Here is a 13,756-nt window from a genome sequence, read left to right on the forward strand (position 1 = left end):
ATGACACCCCCCCCCATGCTGAGTTTCAGAGCATAAGTACAATGGCTGTTGCTTCACTCCCCCCCACCCCCAAATCTCAGGCCCACCTAAGACCGGGAACCTACAGCCCAAGCAAGTTTGACATATCACAAAAACGCCACACGAGCAGTGTCAAGATTTGATAAAGTGAGGGGGTAGGGACGCAGGTGTTTCTTATTGTTGAAATATATTTTATCACCCCAAAATAATTCAAGGATGTGAATGCGTTTACCTTCATCGTAAAACTCCTAGGAAAACGATGTCAAAATCTACTCCTTACCCGAAAAACGTTGACTTTTGGAAACCAGTTAAAACCTCATGTAAATGAGTAGTCTTCCCAGTGAATAAGTTAACAGGCCAGGTGGAAACGAGCCTCGTGATTCCAATTTCATCTGTCGTCTTAAGTGTTTGCAAAGTAATACCATACCTTCACATCAGCAGGAGAGATATAAGATAGGTTTTTGCTTGAAACTGGATTCCTGAGTACTCATTACACAAAATTAAACTGCATCGTCACACAGAATTAACTATGCAGTTTGTCAACGTGGACAGACAGAACTTCACATCTTTGCCATTTTTCTGTGTTTTGTTTTCGAGCTGGGAATAACTTGGGTGAAAACCTATATATTTAGGGGCGCCTGGGTGGCACAGCGGTTAAGCGTCTGCCTTCAGCTCAGGGCGTGATCCCACGTTATGGGATCGAGCCCCACATCAGGCTCTTCCGCTAGGAGCCTGCTTCTTCCTCTCCCACTCCCCCTGCTTGTGTTCCCTCTCTCGCTGGCTGTCTCTATCTCTGTCAAATAAATAAATAAAATCTTTAAAAAAGAAAAAGAAAAAAAAGAAAACCTATATATTTAAAAATTAATGTCAATATTTCATAATGTGTGGACGCTGCAGCAAAATACCCAATAGTGTTTAAAGTATTTTAATAATTCTTATTAGCGTCAACAATGAAACACATTCAGGAAACTGGCTTTCAGATCACATCCCATTAAATTATAAACTACCAAACTATAAGTCAAAATTACAGGTAAAAATAGCTCAAATTAAAGCCACTGCCGCAGCCCTATTTTATAAGCAAGTAGGAAAAACAGACTTCTATAACCTATCATGAACTCTAGGCCCTCAGGTCAAAGCCAAAATACAACACTGCACTGCTGAGAACATCCCCGTCTGAGGTAGGATGTCATCGGCAAGTTAGTTAAAAATCGAGAAATCAAGCGCAAAAGTAAAGTTGTTTCCACTCTGGTCAATTTCTTTTCCAGACGGTTACAATTTCACGATTTTTTCCAGTTTTGCTTCGACTCTGGATATGTTATATTTAAATTTTTTCCTCAGTATGTAAAAATACAAACGAGTCCAAAGAAAGGAGTAGAAATTTCAGGAACAGAATAGCATGCTGGGCTTTCATTCATTTGAGTGTGGGATACATCTCTGGCATGAAAGTTAAATTTTAAGATCGAAATTGTTACTTTGGCCTAGTGACAAAAATCGGGTAGATTTTACATCTGTTTTTCATTTCTCTAGTTACTATGCTCCGTTTCTTCAAAGGCCTCGGTCTTATCACACTGTTCTGTAATCCTTCCAGATGGAGATAACCGGTGTTAACATTTTATGTGCCCTTTCTCTCTTTGGTGAGGTACATACTGAGTAAGACTCATTTAGAAATGAATTACTTCGTACCAAGTTTGTATAATGACTGAACTCGGGTAATTTTCGAAAACATTTTGTTTTCGAATTATACTTACCAAAGATTTGGAAATGCTAACGTCCCTGCAAAATTTAAACTTAGAAAAACAAAAAGTGCTACTGAACAAATATATTCAAATGCCCAGAGTTACCATTACCTGCCTTCAGGGACGGAGTTACGTGCCGCCCACCCACCGCCAGCACGCTCAAATAGCCAGACAACGTAACTTAAAATTGTTATGAGTAAAGACAAGACTGTTTCACGTCAGCATACCACCTGACACTTTTGGGGTGTTAAATACAGAGAGAGGGCTCCTTTTGATTGCTACTTGTTGGCTATTGAGAGCGACTCTGAAATTAAGTGCCTAAAACTGGGTTGGAACAGTATAAAAGCCATGTACCTGACGTGGGCAAACAGGATGGGACTTGTCATTTTGAAGCAGCAGAATGAATTAAATTCATGAATAACTGACCATAATCCTATCTGTGGAAAATTTGTGGCCATCTATCCTTTTTGTAGATATCCGTCTTCTTCAAGCATCCTCCCCAAGACAGGACATCAGTATGACCTAATGACACAGTGTCCCCTGGGTGCTCCATATAACCCCTCCAGGCATTATCCCTAGACAGATGCCCTCCCGAGTGACGGAAAAGAAATAAGAGAAACTGACGATCTTCGCTGAGATTAGGGCGGTGTTGCCTTTGCAGCTCCAATGGGTTGCTTGGTCAAAAGCTCCTGACCTTATTTTAAGACATCATCATCCACTTGGCTTCTCTGAGGCGTATGGTGGCCAGAGGCCCCCGGAAAAAGCGGGGCAGACTCACTTTGAGGTATTTAGAGCTGTAACTGGGGATAAAGAACCATTGGCTGGGAAAAGCTAATGGGGAGCCTTGAGATAACAGAAGGATCAGAGTATCCGTGGAGGTGAAGGCAACACGTGGGTTGTCTGAAGAGTCAAGGCTCCAAGCTTGTCAGTGTTGGTCAGAAAGGCCCTCCTGCTGTCTTTATTTTGAACGATTCACAGAGGCACCTGGGAGACATTTGCACACACGGAGGGAGGGAAGCTGAGGCGGGGAGGACCTGGCCCGATTCCTGCCAGGAAGGCTGGGGCACGAGGGGGGAGTAGGAGTGCCCTTTATGGGATTTGTCGCTTCAGATACCATCTCAAATATTACTTGACATTGTTCTTCAAATGGATGCGCTTTGAAACGTCTGATATTCCCCTTGGCCTCACTCGAACACGATGATATTGCAATCACGTGTTTGTGCTAGTTGATTTTTTTCCAAATGCATATTAAAATCATGGTTATTAAAATAAAAACGTTGACCCCTGACCCTCTAAAGTCACCTAGGGGCCCCCTTGTCATATACACCCCGCACGATGAAAAGCTGCCCTAACACGGCCCTCCAGAAAACAGGGGTTTGAAAGTCACCGAGCTACTTAAGGGTGAAGGAAGCAATCCAGGACAGCCCAGGGCCTTAGGAGCCTGGGTGTGGAGTGAAAGGTGTTAGCCTTTCAGCAGGCTCCCAGAAAGATGCCTCAGTTCCCCCCTGGAGTCCTTGACTCTTGGGGTCAGCCAGAGACAACACCTTGAAACTGCCACCTGGACATCAGCCTCACGAGAGTTTCCCGGCTTGAAATCGCCCCTCCCCCCCATGAAAACTCTAACAGGACCGCGAGGCTCACTTCCCAAGTGAAGGCAATTCTCAGTGTAATTGGCTCAGGTGGTATTTAAGGAGAGCCAGGAACGTGAAGACTGAGAAAGAGAAGGGGGGATGTGGCGGGAGGTTGGGTCAGAGCAGGCAAGTCTCAGCTAGCTTGTTTTTCTAAGAAAAAAAAAAAAAGGCAAGCTTGAAAATGGGTCTGTTTGTGCCCATCTGGCAGAGCGAGCTTCCTTAGCTTTGGGGCCACTGCAGCTCCTACTTTTTCTGTCCTGTACTATTGGCTTTTCGATCTCTCTTATGGCCATCTAACGCATAGGCAAGGATGATTTTATGCTCATTATAAATTTCTTCATATTACTTTCAGACTCTGATAACTTCCTGGGAAAATGCCAGTCTGACAGTGCCATTCGTTTGTGACTTTTTTTTTTTCCCAACCTGTTTTCTCTGTTTGCTGGCACACTCCACTCTGGCTGGCTTAGTACTTGATAGGACCAGAAATCTTTCTGAAAACCCCCTTGTAAAAGCCCCAAATTGCTTTCATCCCTGTGCCTTGCTGAGAAAAACAACAACACACCCACACATTAGCAGATGACCAGAAACATATCTTTATTGGGTGAATTTTAAAGGCATTGTCTGCCGAGGGCCTTACAGGAGTCATCAGGGCCTACTGACCACCGAAAATTCATGAATGACTGCCTTATTATCTTGCTAAAACAGGGAGCAATTGCAGAAGCACTGGGGCGGGGGGNGGGGGGGGGGTGAATAAATAAATTAGGGGGAGGAAGTGGGGTTTCCCATTCCTGGGGCTTTGGAGGCCTTCCGGCTGACTGTCTCTATCTCCACAGCCTGGGGCTTTTAAGAATGCACCATTTCCTGGAATTCTAGAACAGAAGAGGGGAGAAAGCATCAGTGGAGATGGCTGGGTATTTTTACAGACATGTTGTGGCCAGTGGGAGTTCTGAAGAGGAGAGGAAACAGATTGTCAGATGATGGGCTTGGCCCCCTCCAAGGGCACAAAAGGAAGGGAAAACATGAGTCACTGACTGCAGATTGAGATGGTCCATAGTGTCCATCTTCCTGCATAATCGAACAGACATCTTCAGCTTTGCAGTAGAGCCCCCTGTATTAGAACGCGTGAGCCCAGCCGTTGCTCTCTGACAATGCACGGATTTGGTATAATAGCCTCTTGAAATCTGGGATCGCTCAGCTCCCTGTCTAGCTACTTTAAGACAGAGATGGGCGGTTTTCTTCCCCTTTTCAGAAGCTATGTTGTGCAGATGTAGGGAACAATTCATAGGGTGGGCCTCGGAACTCACTTTTCTCTGATGAACTCTAACCTTGCCCCCAAGAGTTTATATTACTAAAAGACAATGGTGATAATGATAAACACGAGCACATGTGACTGATTGAAATGGAAAACCGGGGTTTCGCTTTATATTTATTGGTACACTTTATCTGCAATTTTTTTGTGGTTAGATTTAAATAAATCAATCTTCTCTTACCTAAACTATTTTTCTGAGCTATTTATAGAAGCTACCTTAACTACTGTGTAGTAAGTTATAGTGGTATAATTTTGGATGGGTGTTTAAAAGGGGGATCTAAACAGGAGTTGTTAATTTCCACATAGTCACACCACAAAGACCACGCATAAATTCTCCCGAGGCGGCATGCGCAGTGTAGCTAAAAAGCATCTAAGCCACATAACTGAGCGGGTGAAAATAATCCTACAGCCATGCTCCCATACTAAAATTTGAATATAGGGTTCTGCACACAAAAGACTCCATACGTGGTGCTTGATCTACTCTCTAATATTGTCCACTCGGTGGTCTAATGTCTAATGAAACGTGTTTATGTAAACCCTTGAAGGCTAAGAGGCTTTCCTCTTCAAGTCTATAGACATTTTGATACGAGACACACTTGAGCACGTCAATCCTTCCCTTATTCAGAAGGGCTCAAAGGCCAGTGGTGGAAATTCCTTACATTACTTCTGTGATGCCTGAGGGTGTCTTGCAGATCATTAGCCAGGCCACCGCTAGTCCCCAGGTCAGGAGAAGGGTATTTTCTGGGTCATAGACAGTGACTCAAGGACCAGCTGCCACGGTACATCTCCAGGCATCACACTAGTGTCTACATACATTGTTGGTATCCTCGCAGAAGGCCCATTTTACAGATGAGCAGACTGAAGTTCAAGGTTAAGAGAGGGGGCTTTTCACTAACCACGTCTGCCTGATCTCAGGGCCCAAGTCCCCCCGGATTGCTTCCAGAGCTCAATTCTTTTGTGCTGGGTACAGGCGTGAACATACCGTCGGCTCCAATTTTCCCATCTCCGTCATTATCTGCAGCGGCCATCAAGGACTTGGTCTCTGACTCTGTCAGCTCTCTAGCACCACTCTCGAACTTCTGGAGGAAAAACCTGCAGGACAACCAAGATTGATGGCAATTTTCTGGAAGACCACGTGTCTCTGTGCTTACCCTTTTTCTGTTGAAGCAAACCACCTGTTCCTGGCCACGGCGCTATTCTGGTCTTCACAAGCCACACTCGCCTTCCTTGTAGAAACTACTGGTGGGCATTTTGTTTTTAAAAGTTTTTTTTTTTTTTTTCCCAGACGGGCACCTGGGTGGCTCAGTCGGTTAAGCGTCTGCCTCTGGCTCAGGTCATGACCCCAGGGTCCTGGGATCGAGTCTTGCATCGGGCTCCCGGCTCAGCGGGGAGGCTGCTGCTCTGTCTGACCCTCCCCCCTGCTCAGGCTCACGCTCTCTCAAACGAATAAAAGAAATAAATTTTTAAAAATTAAAGTTTTTTTCAGAGTTTTGTTGCTAAGTCCGTTTGCCAAAGAAAAAACCTACAGTGAATGAATTTTTGCACCGATAATCTTCAGTGCCTGTGTCCAGTGCTTCACAAGGACAGATGTGCGGCCCACTGACTCACGGTCTTCCCTCTCATGGGGCTCTGGTGAGCAACCAGTGTCAACGCTGGCCACTGAAGACCTACGGACCAAACTGGCGTCCGCGGCTCCCAACCCACACAGCAACATGGAGGGCGCCATACAGGCTCAGGCCAAAACTCACTTAAGCTCTTCTTCATCCAGATATCCACTCTGGTCATTGTCTATGAACCGAAAAACATCCTTCACCTGACTGGCCGACATCTTGGAGAGGCCCGATGTCTGGAAGAATTTTTGGGGTTCGAAAGTATCTGGGTCTAAAGGACAAAGAGAGGGTTATTCGGAGGCTCATCAGGTCACATTCTGTATTTGGGCCCATGGGCCGAAACCATAGGTTATCAGAACCCCTCCTCATGATATCATCGAGCTACAGGGATGCTCTATTCTCAGTTTTTAAGAAATACAGGGCTCCTGAGTGGCTCAGTCGGTTAAGCATCTGACTCTTGATTTCAGCTCAGGTCATGATCTTGGGGTCGTGAGATCGATCCCTGCGTTGCGCTCTGCTGGGCATGGCACCTGCTTAGGATTCTCTCTCTCCTTCTCCCTCTGTCCCTGTCCCCTGCTCTGTCTCTCTCTCTCAAAAAAGAAAAAAAAGAAAGAAAGAAAGAAAAGAGAAAGACGAAGAGGGCTGTGACTAGTGCAAGATTTCGAGGCAGCCAAGACTGGGAGTCTTTGTGATAGATCTCCTGTCTCCTTCCCCACCCTGTCCTTTTGTGTATCCCCCCACTCTCTCCTCTGTGCCTCCCCCTTCCCTTTGTACAGACTGTGTGTCTGGGACTCCGGCAGGGCTGATCTGATCGGCTGGGCGAAATGCAGTCTTGCATTCAAACAGGCTACATGGTATCCACATGTTTCTTTTTTCACTTCTAGTAAGTTTCTTTCCCCTTACAGCAAGGGAATCCTATGCTCTATAATTGTAGCTATTTCGTTGGTAACAGTTTTACTCTCTGATCCCCTGAATTTTCAGCAAAGTTCAGGTTTTAATCTTTGCAGCTTTGCTGGACGTGTGAACAGGTGGGAATCACCCACCCCTGCCCCACTGCCCTTTACCTTGGCACTCCTGCAGGGCTGCGGCAATGTCGTCGGCGCTAAGGACGTCTGTGATGCTCATTTTCCTCCTGGTCGCACAGAATAAACGAGACGTGGTCAATGGCAAGCAGGAAGACGCAGATCTAGGGGTACTACGCCCTCCTAGGCCCACTGAAACTGCGTTTGCGGGGAATTGTTCAGTGTGATAAGCGTGGTATTGTATTAAGTGATGGGACAGGAGAGCCACATACAAACCATACACTGAAAAGATTCCAGCCCCTTTTGTCTCAGCGCCTTCTCCTGAATATTCTTCAAAGACAAAATTTAAAACTACAGCTTAGAGAATGACTTCATTCCACTTTCTTATAAAAATGATATTTGCACGATCGATCGCTTACATAGGCATCCAGAAGTAAACCATGTTACAAATGCGATGGTATTTTCATACACTGAAAATGCAATGTTGCCAATTGCACACAGCTTGGGCTACTTGGAGACCTTCTGTGAAAAAGACGATCTCTATCCCGAAGGATGGGAATCAGAGATATGGAAAGCCCATCTACCAGAGATCAAAGAGACTCCTTTCAGATGTCAAATCCATGGAGAAAGAGAAATCTGAGCCCAGCATGCACCAATCTAATATGAGCGCATGTAGGAAAGAAGAGTCTGGGGTCTTGTAGGTCCACCAGCTACTTACTGTTATAGATTTTTTCCCCCAAGAAGAATCAGGAAAAAGAGTCGAAAGAGCACAAAACAGATGTGCTTTTGCTACCTTACTGACCTCCCTTATATAGGATTGAAAAAGTGATAGCAAGAACCTCTTAGATTTCCTTTTCAAGGATCAAGTAGACATAGCTCAAATGTCTTGCTTTGCTAATTAAACCTCTTTTCGTTTCTATTTATATCACAAGGGAATGTGGGTGGGAACAGCCAATTTTTAAAAACAAACCTCAACAAACCTTAACTAAGGTTTCAGTTCTGCAAAGGAACCCCACAAGCGGTGTGGAGAAGAGACCAGAAAGTTGGTTAAGAGGAGATGGTGGCCAAAATGAAGTGAACATAGTGGGGCACTCTGTTAACTGAAAAGGGCCCCCCAGGTGTTAGTGGCTGCTGTTTTTTTTTTTTTTTTAAGATTTTATTTATTTATTTGACAGTGAGAGAGAGAGCCAGCGAGAGAGGGAACATAAGCAGGGGGAGTGGGAGAGGGAGAAGCAGGCTTCCAGCCAAGGAGCCTGATGTGGGGCTCGATCCCAGAACTCTGGGATCACGCCCTGAGCCGAAGGCAGACGCTTAACGACTGCGCCACCCAGGCACCCCAGTGGCTGCTGTTTGAAGCAGGCCTGCTCTTACCCTCTGAAGCCGTAGACATGCGAGGCCAACCTTGGTCCAGAGTTGACAGATTCAAAGTCAGTGTCAGATGGACAGACTACTCCATCAAAGGGGTGATGCTGGTTGGGTGACTTTCCAAAAAAGTCTTGACTTGGATTTTCCCAGGGATATCTTAAATCGCACACACTAGAAAGGCAAAAAGGACGCAAGCAACCAACCATTCCCAAACCCCATATCTAAAATGTGCAGGAAAAACATGAGGCCAGGATTTGAGACCTCAAGGTTTTTTGCTTTTTGTTTTTGGCTTTCAGCAATTATCTGTTGAGTCCCTGTGTAGCCAGCTGCAGGGCTAGACTTTTTTTTTTTTTTTAATTGTGGCTAAAACATCATGTAACATAAAATTTACCATTTTAACCATTTTAAAGCCTACATACAGTATCATAGTCTATATGCACATGGTTGTGCAAGAGATCTCCAGAACTTTTTCATCTTGCAAAACTGAACTCTATGCCCATTGTACAAGAACCCCCCTCCCCCTTACCCTCCCCCTCCCAATCCCCTGGCAGCCACCATTCTACTTTTTTTTTTTTTTTTAAGAGTTTATTTATTTATTTGTCAGAGAGATCAAGCACAAGCAAGGGGAGCAGCAGGCCAAGGGAGAAGCAGCCTCTCCACTGAGCAGGGAGCCAGACGTGGGGCTCGATCCAAGGACTCCGGGATCATGACCTGAGCTGAAGGCAGACGCTTAACCGACTGAGCCACCCAGGTGTCCCACCATTCTACTTTCTGTCTCTGGGACTTAGACAACTTTAGATACCTCTTATAAGTGGAACCTTGCAGTACTGTCTTTTTGCGACTGGCTTATTTCAGTTAGCATAATATCCTCAAGGATCATCCATGTGGTGGTGTGTGACAGGACTTCCTCATGTTTTAAGGCTGGATTCAAGTTTTTCAAAAGTCAAAAACCAATCCCACGTTGCCATCAGAAATAGTCAGTGGCTTCAAAGCAGATAATTCGAGAGCTTTAGACCCTTCCCTGGGTCATATCCTCAGGGTGGTCATTTTCAGTTTGTCCCCAAATATATCCTCCTACCTCCCCCACCCAGCAGTCTACTTTCACCGGTGTCCTCAATGAGAAGTTTCTCTCAGGGGTACCCACAGCATTGTTTGGTTACCAAGCGTCAGGCCGGCACCGTTCCTGTCTTGCCCGCATAATATGCCCCAGTGCCTGGCACGGTCCCCAACCTAGTTCGGCGCTCAGTAATTATTTGATGAATGGATAAACAAAACAGCAACAAGAGCTTGAAAACAGGATTACCAACCCGTACCAACTTGCCCTTAAAAAGCAGTTTCTGGAAACCAGTCGCAAGAATGTAGGTTGCTGACATTACATTGCCATAGAAACTTGGGGAGTCTTCTCTTTCCGTTAGTGTTCGACAGGGGCAGAGTTTCAGTTTGAGAAGGTGAAATGTGTTCTGGATGGTGGCAATGGTTGCATGACACCGTGAGTGCGCTTAAAGCCAAGAGCTGTACACTTCAAAATGGTTAAAATGGTAAGTTTGATGTTATGTGTATTTTACTGCAATAAAAAAAAAAAAAAGATGTTGATTCCGTGGTCTACATTATATTGGCCACCAACTCACAACTGCTCCCAGGAAAGAGTAGAGAGAAGATTTGAAAGTAGAAGACCTTAACTGGAGCCCCGCTCTGTCCTTCACTAGCCTCAAGACTCCGGGCCTCAGTTTCCTCTTGTAGCAAATAGGAGTAATGCAGGCGGCAGCTCTGTCAACTTCCCGGGCTTCTTTTGGGGATCAGGGGACCAAGTGCAGATCGGCAGTCCTCCGGAGGAGTCTTGGAGTCCCCCGTTGAATCCCACCGCTGTCCTGGGATTGCAAGAGGATTTTATCTCTTGTATCTACTCCACTCGATTGGTAGGGACTTCCCGGAGTGGAAGGAGTGGACTCTGAGATCAGCTAGCAATGTCTGCAAGGAGGAGGGCTGGCAGGTGGAAGCAAAGAACTTGGCGACCCTGGCTGGGCTGTGTATTTGGACTTTGCTACTGCCAGTGAGTGGCCCCGTACTCTCAGACGACACTTCTGCTTCATATACCTGATGCTGTCCCCGGTCAACCACCTGTTTCAATCCAAATCCCCAGCGTGCCTCTTAACCCCGCAGACTTCCTCTACCCTGAGACCCCATGCTGGTCACTCGCTGCGTAGCCCTGTGAGGTCTCTCCAGCCACGCTGGCCAGACCTATCTCCTGACCCACTGGCCTGTCCTAGATGTCATCGCTGCTTGTGCCCAATCCCGGCTGCCTTGTTGATGACAAGTTTCTTGTAAGTGTCTAAGGCCCTCTTTTCAACATGTATGACGCGGTAGACAAGAGCGCAGCTGGCCTCTCCCACACTTGCTCAGTAGATGTCCTCTCCTAAACATTCGTCAGCTTTGTCTTCTCTCCATCCATGTCCTACTTGTCACCACCCGAGCCCAAGCTACCATCTTGTCTTTGGGAGACAATCACAGCAGACCCTAACTGGCCAACCCTCGTCCACGTGGGCTCCCCTTCAACCGAACCAGATCGATTTTTTTAAAAAACCCGAGCTTTTCCTAGGGCAATCATAATAAAGGACCACAGACTGAGTAGCTCAAAACAACAGAAACCTATTGTCTCAAGTTTTGGAGACCAGAAGCCTGAAATCGAGGTGACGGCAGAACCACACTTCCTCCAAAGGTGCTCGGGGGGGAGGGAAGATCCTTCCTTGCCTCTTCCAGCTTCTGGTGTTTGCAGCCAATCCTCAGAGCTACATCCTTCCAATCTCTGCCTCTGTTATCACATGGCCGTCTTCTCTGTGTGTCTTCTTGTAAAGACACCAGTCATATTGAATTAAATGTCCCCCCTACTCCAGTATGACCTCATCTTAACTAATTACATCTGCAAGGACCCTATTTCCAAGTAAGGTCACATTCTTTAGGTAATGGGGGTTAGGACTCTAGTGGATCTTGTTGGGGACGTAACTCAACCCGTAACACCAAGCATGTGGCTCCCGTCTCCTCCCACTGCCATCCTACAAGTCCATCACTGGCTTCAACTTTTCCTTATGGTAGAGGCAAAAGTCCTTCCCATGGTCTTGAAGGCCCTGTGTGATCTGTCCCGTGTGGACCCCTCCAACCTCATCACACCATCCTCCCACCCTCTCTCCAGCCATGTCTCCTTGTACTGTTTCCTGTGTCTGGAAAGGGCTTCTCCCTTACAGCCAAATCGCAGCTGCACGGTCCCACTTGCTGTGATCGCTTGAATAGTGTGTCTCTCTGCTCACTGGACAGTGAGACCCATGAGGGTAGGTTGAGGGTCTGTGTTTGCTCAACTCTGTACCCCCACTGTGGACATGAATGAAGACCAATCAAATGAGAACAGGCAAAGGCTATTAACTCAGAGCCTCACCTGTGTTTCAAAGTGACTCAAAGTCAGGCACAAGAGCAGGAAAGCTTTATAGAGGGACGAAGGGAGGATTCACATGTGTCCTGATAGGGGGCTGTCCACCTGGGACCGCTGGAGGGAGGCTAATAGAAGCTGAATGTCCTCTGTGATTGAACAACGGGGCATGTTCGGTTTCCTCTGTTTGGTCCCATGTTGGAAGCTGGAATAAAAATGAAGGGAGCTGTCAGTTAGGACTTAAGTCCCTGCTGTTTTGGGCCAGTCATCACAGGGGTTGGTGTTTGGCTTCCTGGACTGCTTGCTAGGGACAGTGGTCCAACTCCCTACAAGCCTGATGTCTATATGGCAGGCTGGCTTCTGGGGCTGGTTGCTGCAGAGAGCGGGTCAGAGCTCTGTTTCTATAGACGGTCTGACCATTATCCATTTTTGATTGTTTGTTTGTTTTACGATTTATTTATTTATTTATTTATTTATTTATTTATTTTAGGGGAGGGTGAGCATGAGTGGGGGGGCAGAGGGAGAGGGAGAAAGAATCTCTAGCAGACTCTGGACTAAGCATGGAGCCTGACGAGGGGCTCAATCTCAGGACTCTGAGGTCACGACCTGAGCAACAAGCAAGAGTGGGATGCTTAACTGACTGTGTCCCCCAGGCGCCCCTCATTGTCCATTTTTATATTCAGCCTCTCACTACCACTTTCCTTGTTATACTGTAAATTCAGTAGCTGGATTTGTGGAACAAGTGACCTTGAACCGGTATCTTTCCCTGAGCCTCACCTTTCCCCTTTCAAACTGGAGATGATGATACAACCTGTCCCATGGGATTGCTGACGGCTAATCCAGCTGAAGCACCTGGCAGTGAGCCAGACACACAGCGAAGGAGCAATAAGTGGTGGCCTCTGTTGTTGCTGTTGGCCTTACCGCCTTTTAAAAACAGAGATATTCCAGGTAAAGCTCATCTAAAACGCTAGAAGGGGATAGCGGTTACCCTTGAAGGGAGGGCAGCGACTGGGGGTGGGGAGGTCCTGCTGTATTGGTAATGTTTTATTTCTTGATCTGGGTGCTGCTTACATTATTAGGAAGCTTTAGTGGGTACTTTTCTGGATGGATGTTTTACTTCCATAGAAGGTTGCCTTTTTAAAAATGGCTGAGCACAGAAAGACAGAAGGTCCTACTCTGTGGTGTGGGGTGTGGAGGCCGTGGGATCAGGCATTGGCCAGCTGCAGCCTCTCTCTGTCCTCTGGGCTGAATCATCACAGGGCTTGCAGGACTTCCAGCAGGTGAGACCCAGACACTCAGCTGTGGTGCCTCCTGCATTCACAGCAGGGCTGAGAAAGAGATGCTTAACCATTAGGTGGCTGTGCCCTGTGACTGAGGAAAATGACCTCACAGCTCAGAAAGAGAAGCCACTCTGGCCCCGAAGGGGATCAGACTCTGCCCCCCCAAAATTTGCCACTTGGACTCTTTAGAGACAAAGGCAATTGAGAAACAACAACAACAACAAAATGCGAGAAGAGGTCTCTGCTCTCTGCTTATCTGCCTAAAAATAGAGCAAAATTTTCCCAAGAGGAAAGTGCCTTCCTTGTACCAGGAAGAGAGAGCAACCCATTGTTGGGGATGGAGAGTTGATGCTGGGAGGAGTCTGCA

General features: G+C 46.5%; 1 protein-coding gene across 2 annotated transcripts; it reads right to left on the reverse strand.

Moving 5' to 3' along the window:
• Window positions 1–3,954: 3,954 nt before the first annotated feature.
• Window positions 3,955–8,222, reverse strand: OCM2 (oncomodulin 2). Of its 2 annotated transcripts, none has more exons than XM_040634521.1 (5): window positions 8,166–8,222; window positions 7,369–7,436; window positions 6,443–6,575; window positions 5,677–5,786; window positions 3,955–4,254 (listed from the first exon to the last, which is right to left on the reverse strand). In XM_040634521.1, the coding sequence occupies exons 2-5, from the start codon at window positions 7,427–7,429 to the stop codon at window positions 4,229–4,231; spliced, it is 330 nt and encodes a 109-aa protein (XP_040490455.1). In that variant the 5' UTR covers window positions 7,430–7,436; window positions 8,166–8,222; the 3' UTR covers window positions 3,955–4,228. The 2 variants fall into 2 exon arrangements, with proteins under 2 accessions (XP_040490455.1, XP_008696568.2); XM_008698346.2 differs by having other exon boundaries at window positions 8,045–8,215.
• Between the last annotated feature and the right edge of the window lie 5,534 nt (window positions 8,223–13,756).

The sequence above is a fragment of the Ursus maritimus genome, unplaced genomic scaffold, assembly GCF_017311325.1.
Source record: "Ursus maritimus isolate PB19 unplaced genomic scaffold, ASM1731132v1 scaffold_2, whole genome shotgun sequence".
Lineage (NCBI taxonomy): Eukaryota > Metazoa > Chordata > Mammalia > Carnivora > Ursidae > Ursus > Ursus maritimus.

Coding starts and splice junctions, on each gene's coding strand:
- OCM2 (XM_040634521.1), bottom strand. CDS start 7,429: ATGAGCATCACAGACGTCCTTAGCGCCGACGACATTGCCGCAGCCCTG. Junction 6,576..7,368: donor AGCCCTGCAGGAGTGCCAAG/GTAAAGGGCAGT, acceptor TTTGTCCTTTAG/ACCCAGATACTTTCGAACCC. Junction 5,787..6,442: donor CTGGATGAAGAAGAGCTTAA/GTGAGTTTTGGC, acceptor GTTGTCCTGCAG/GTTTTTCCTCCAGAAGTTCG.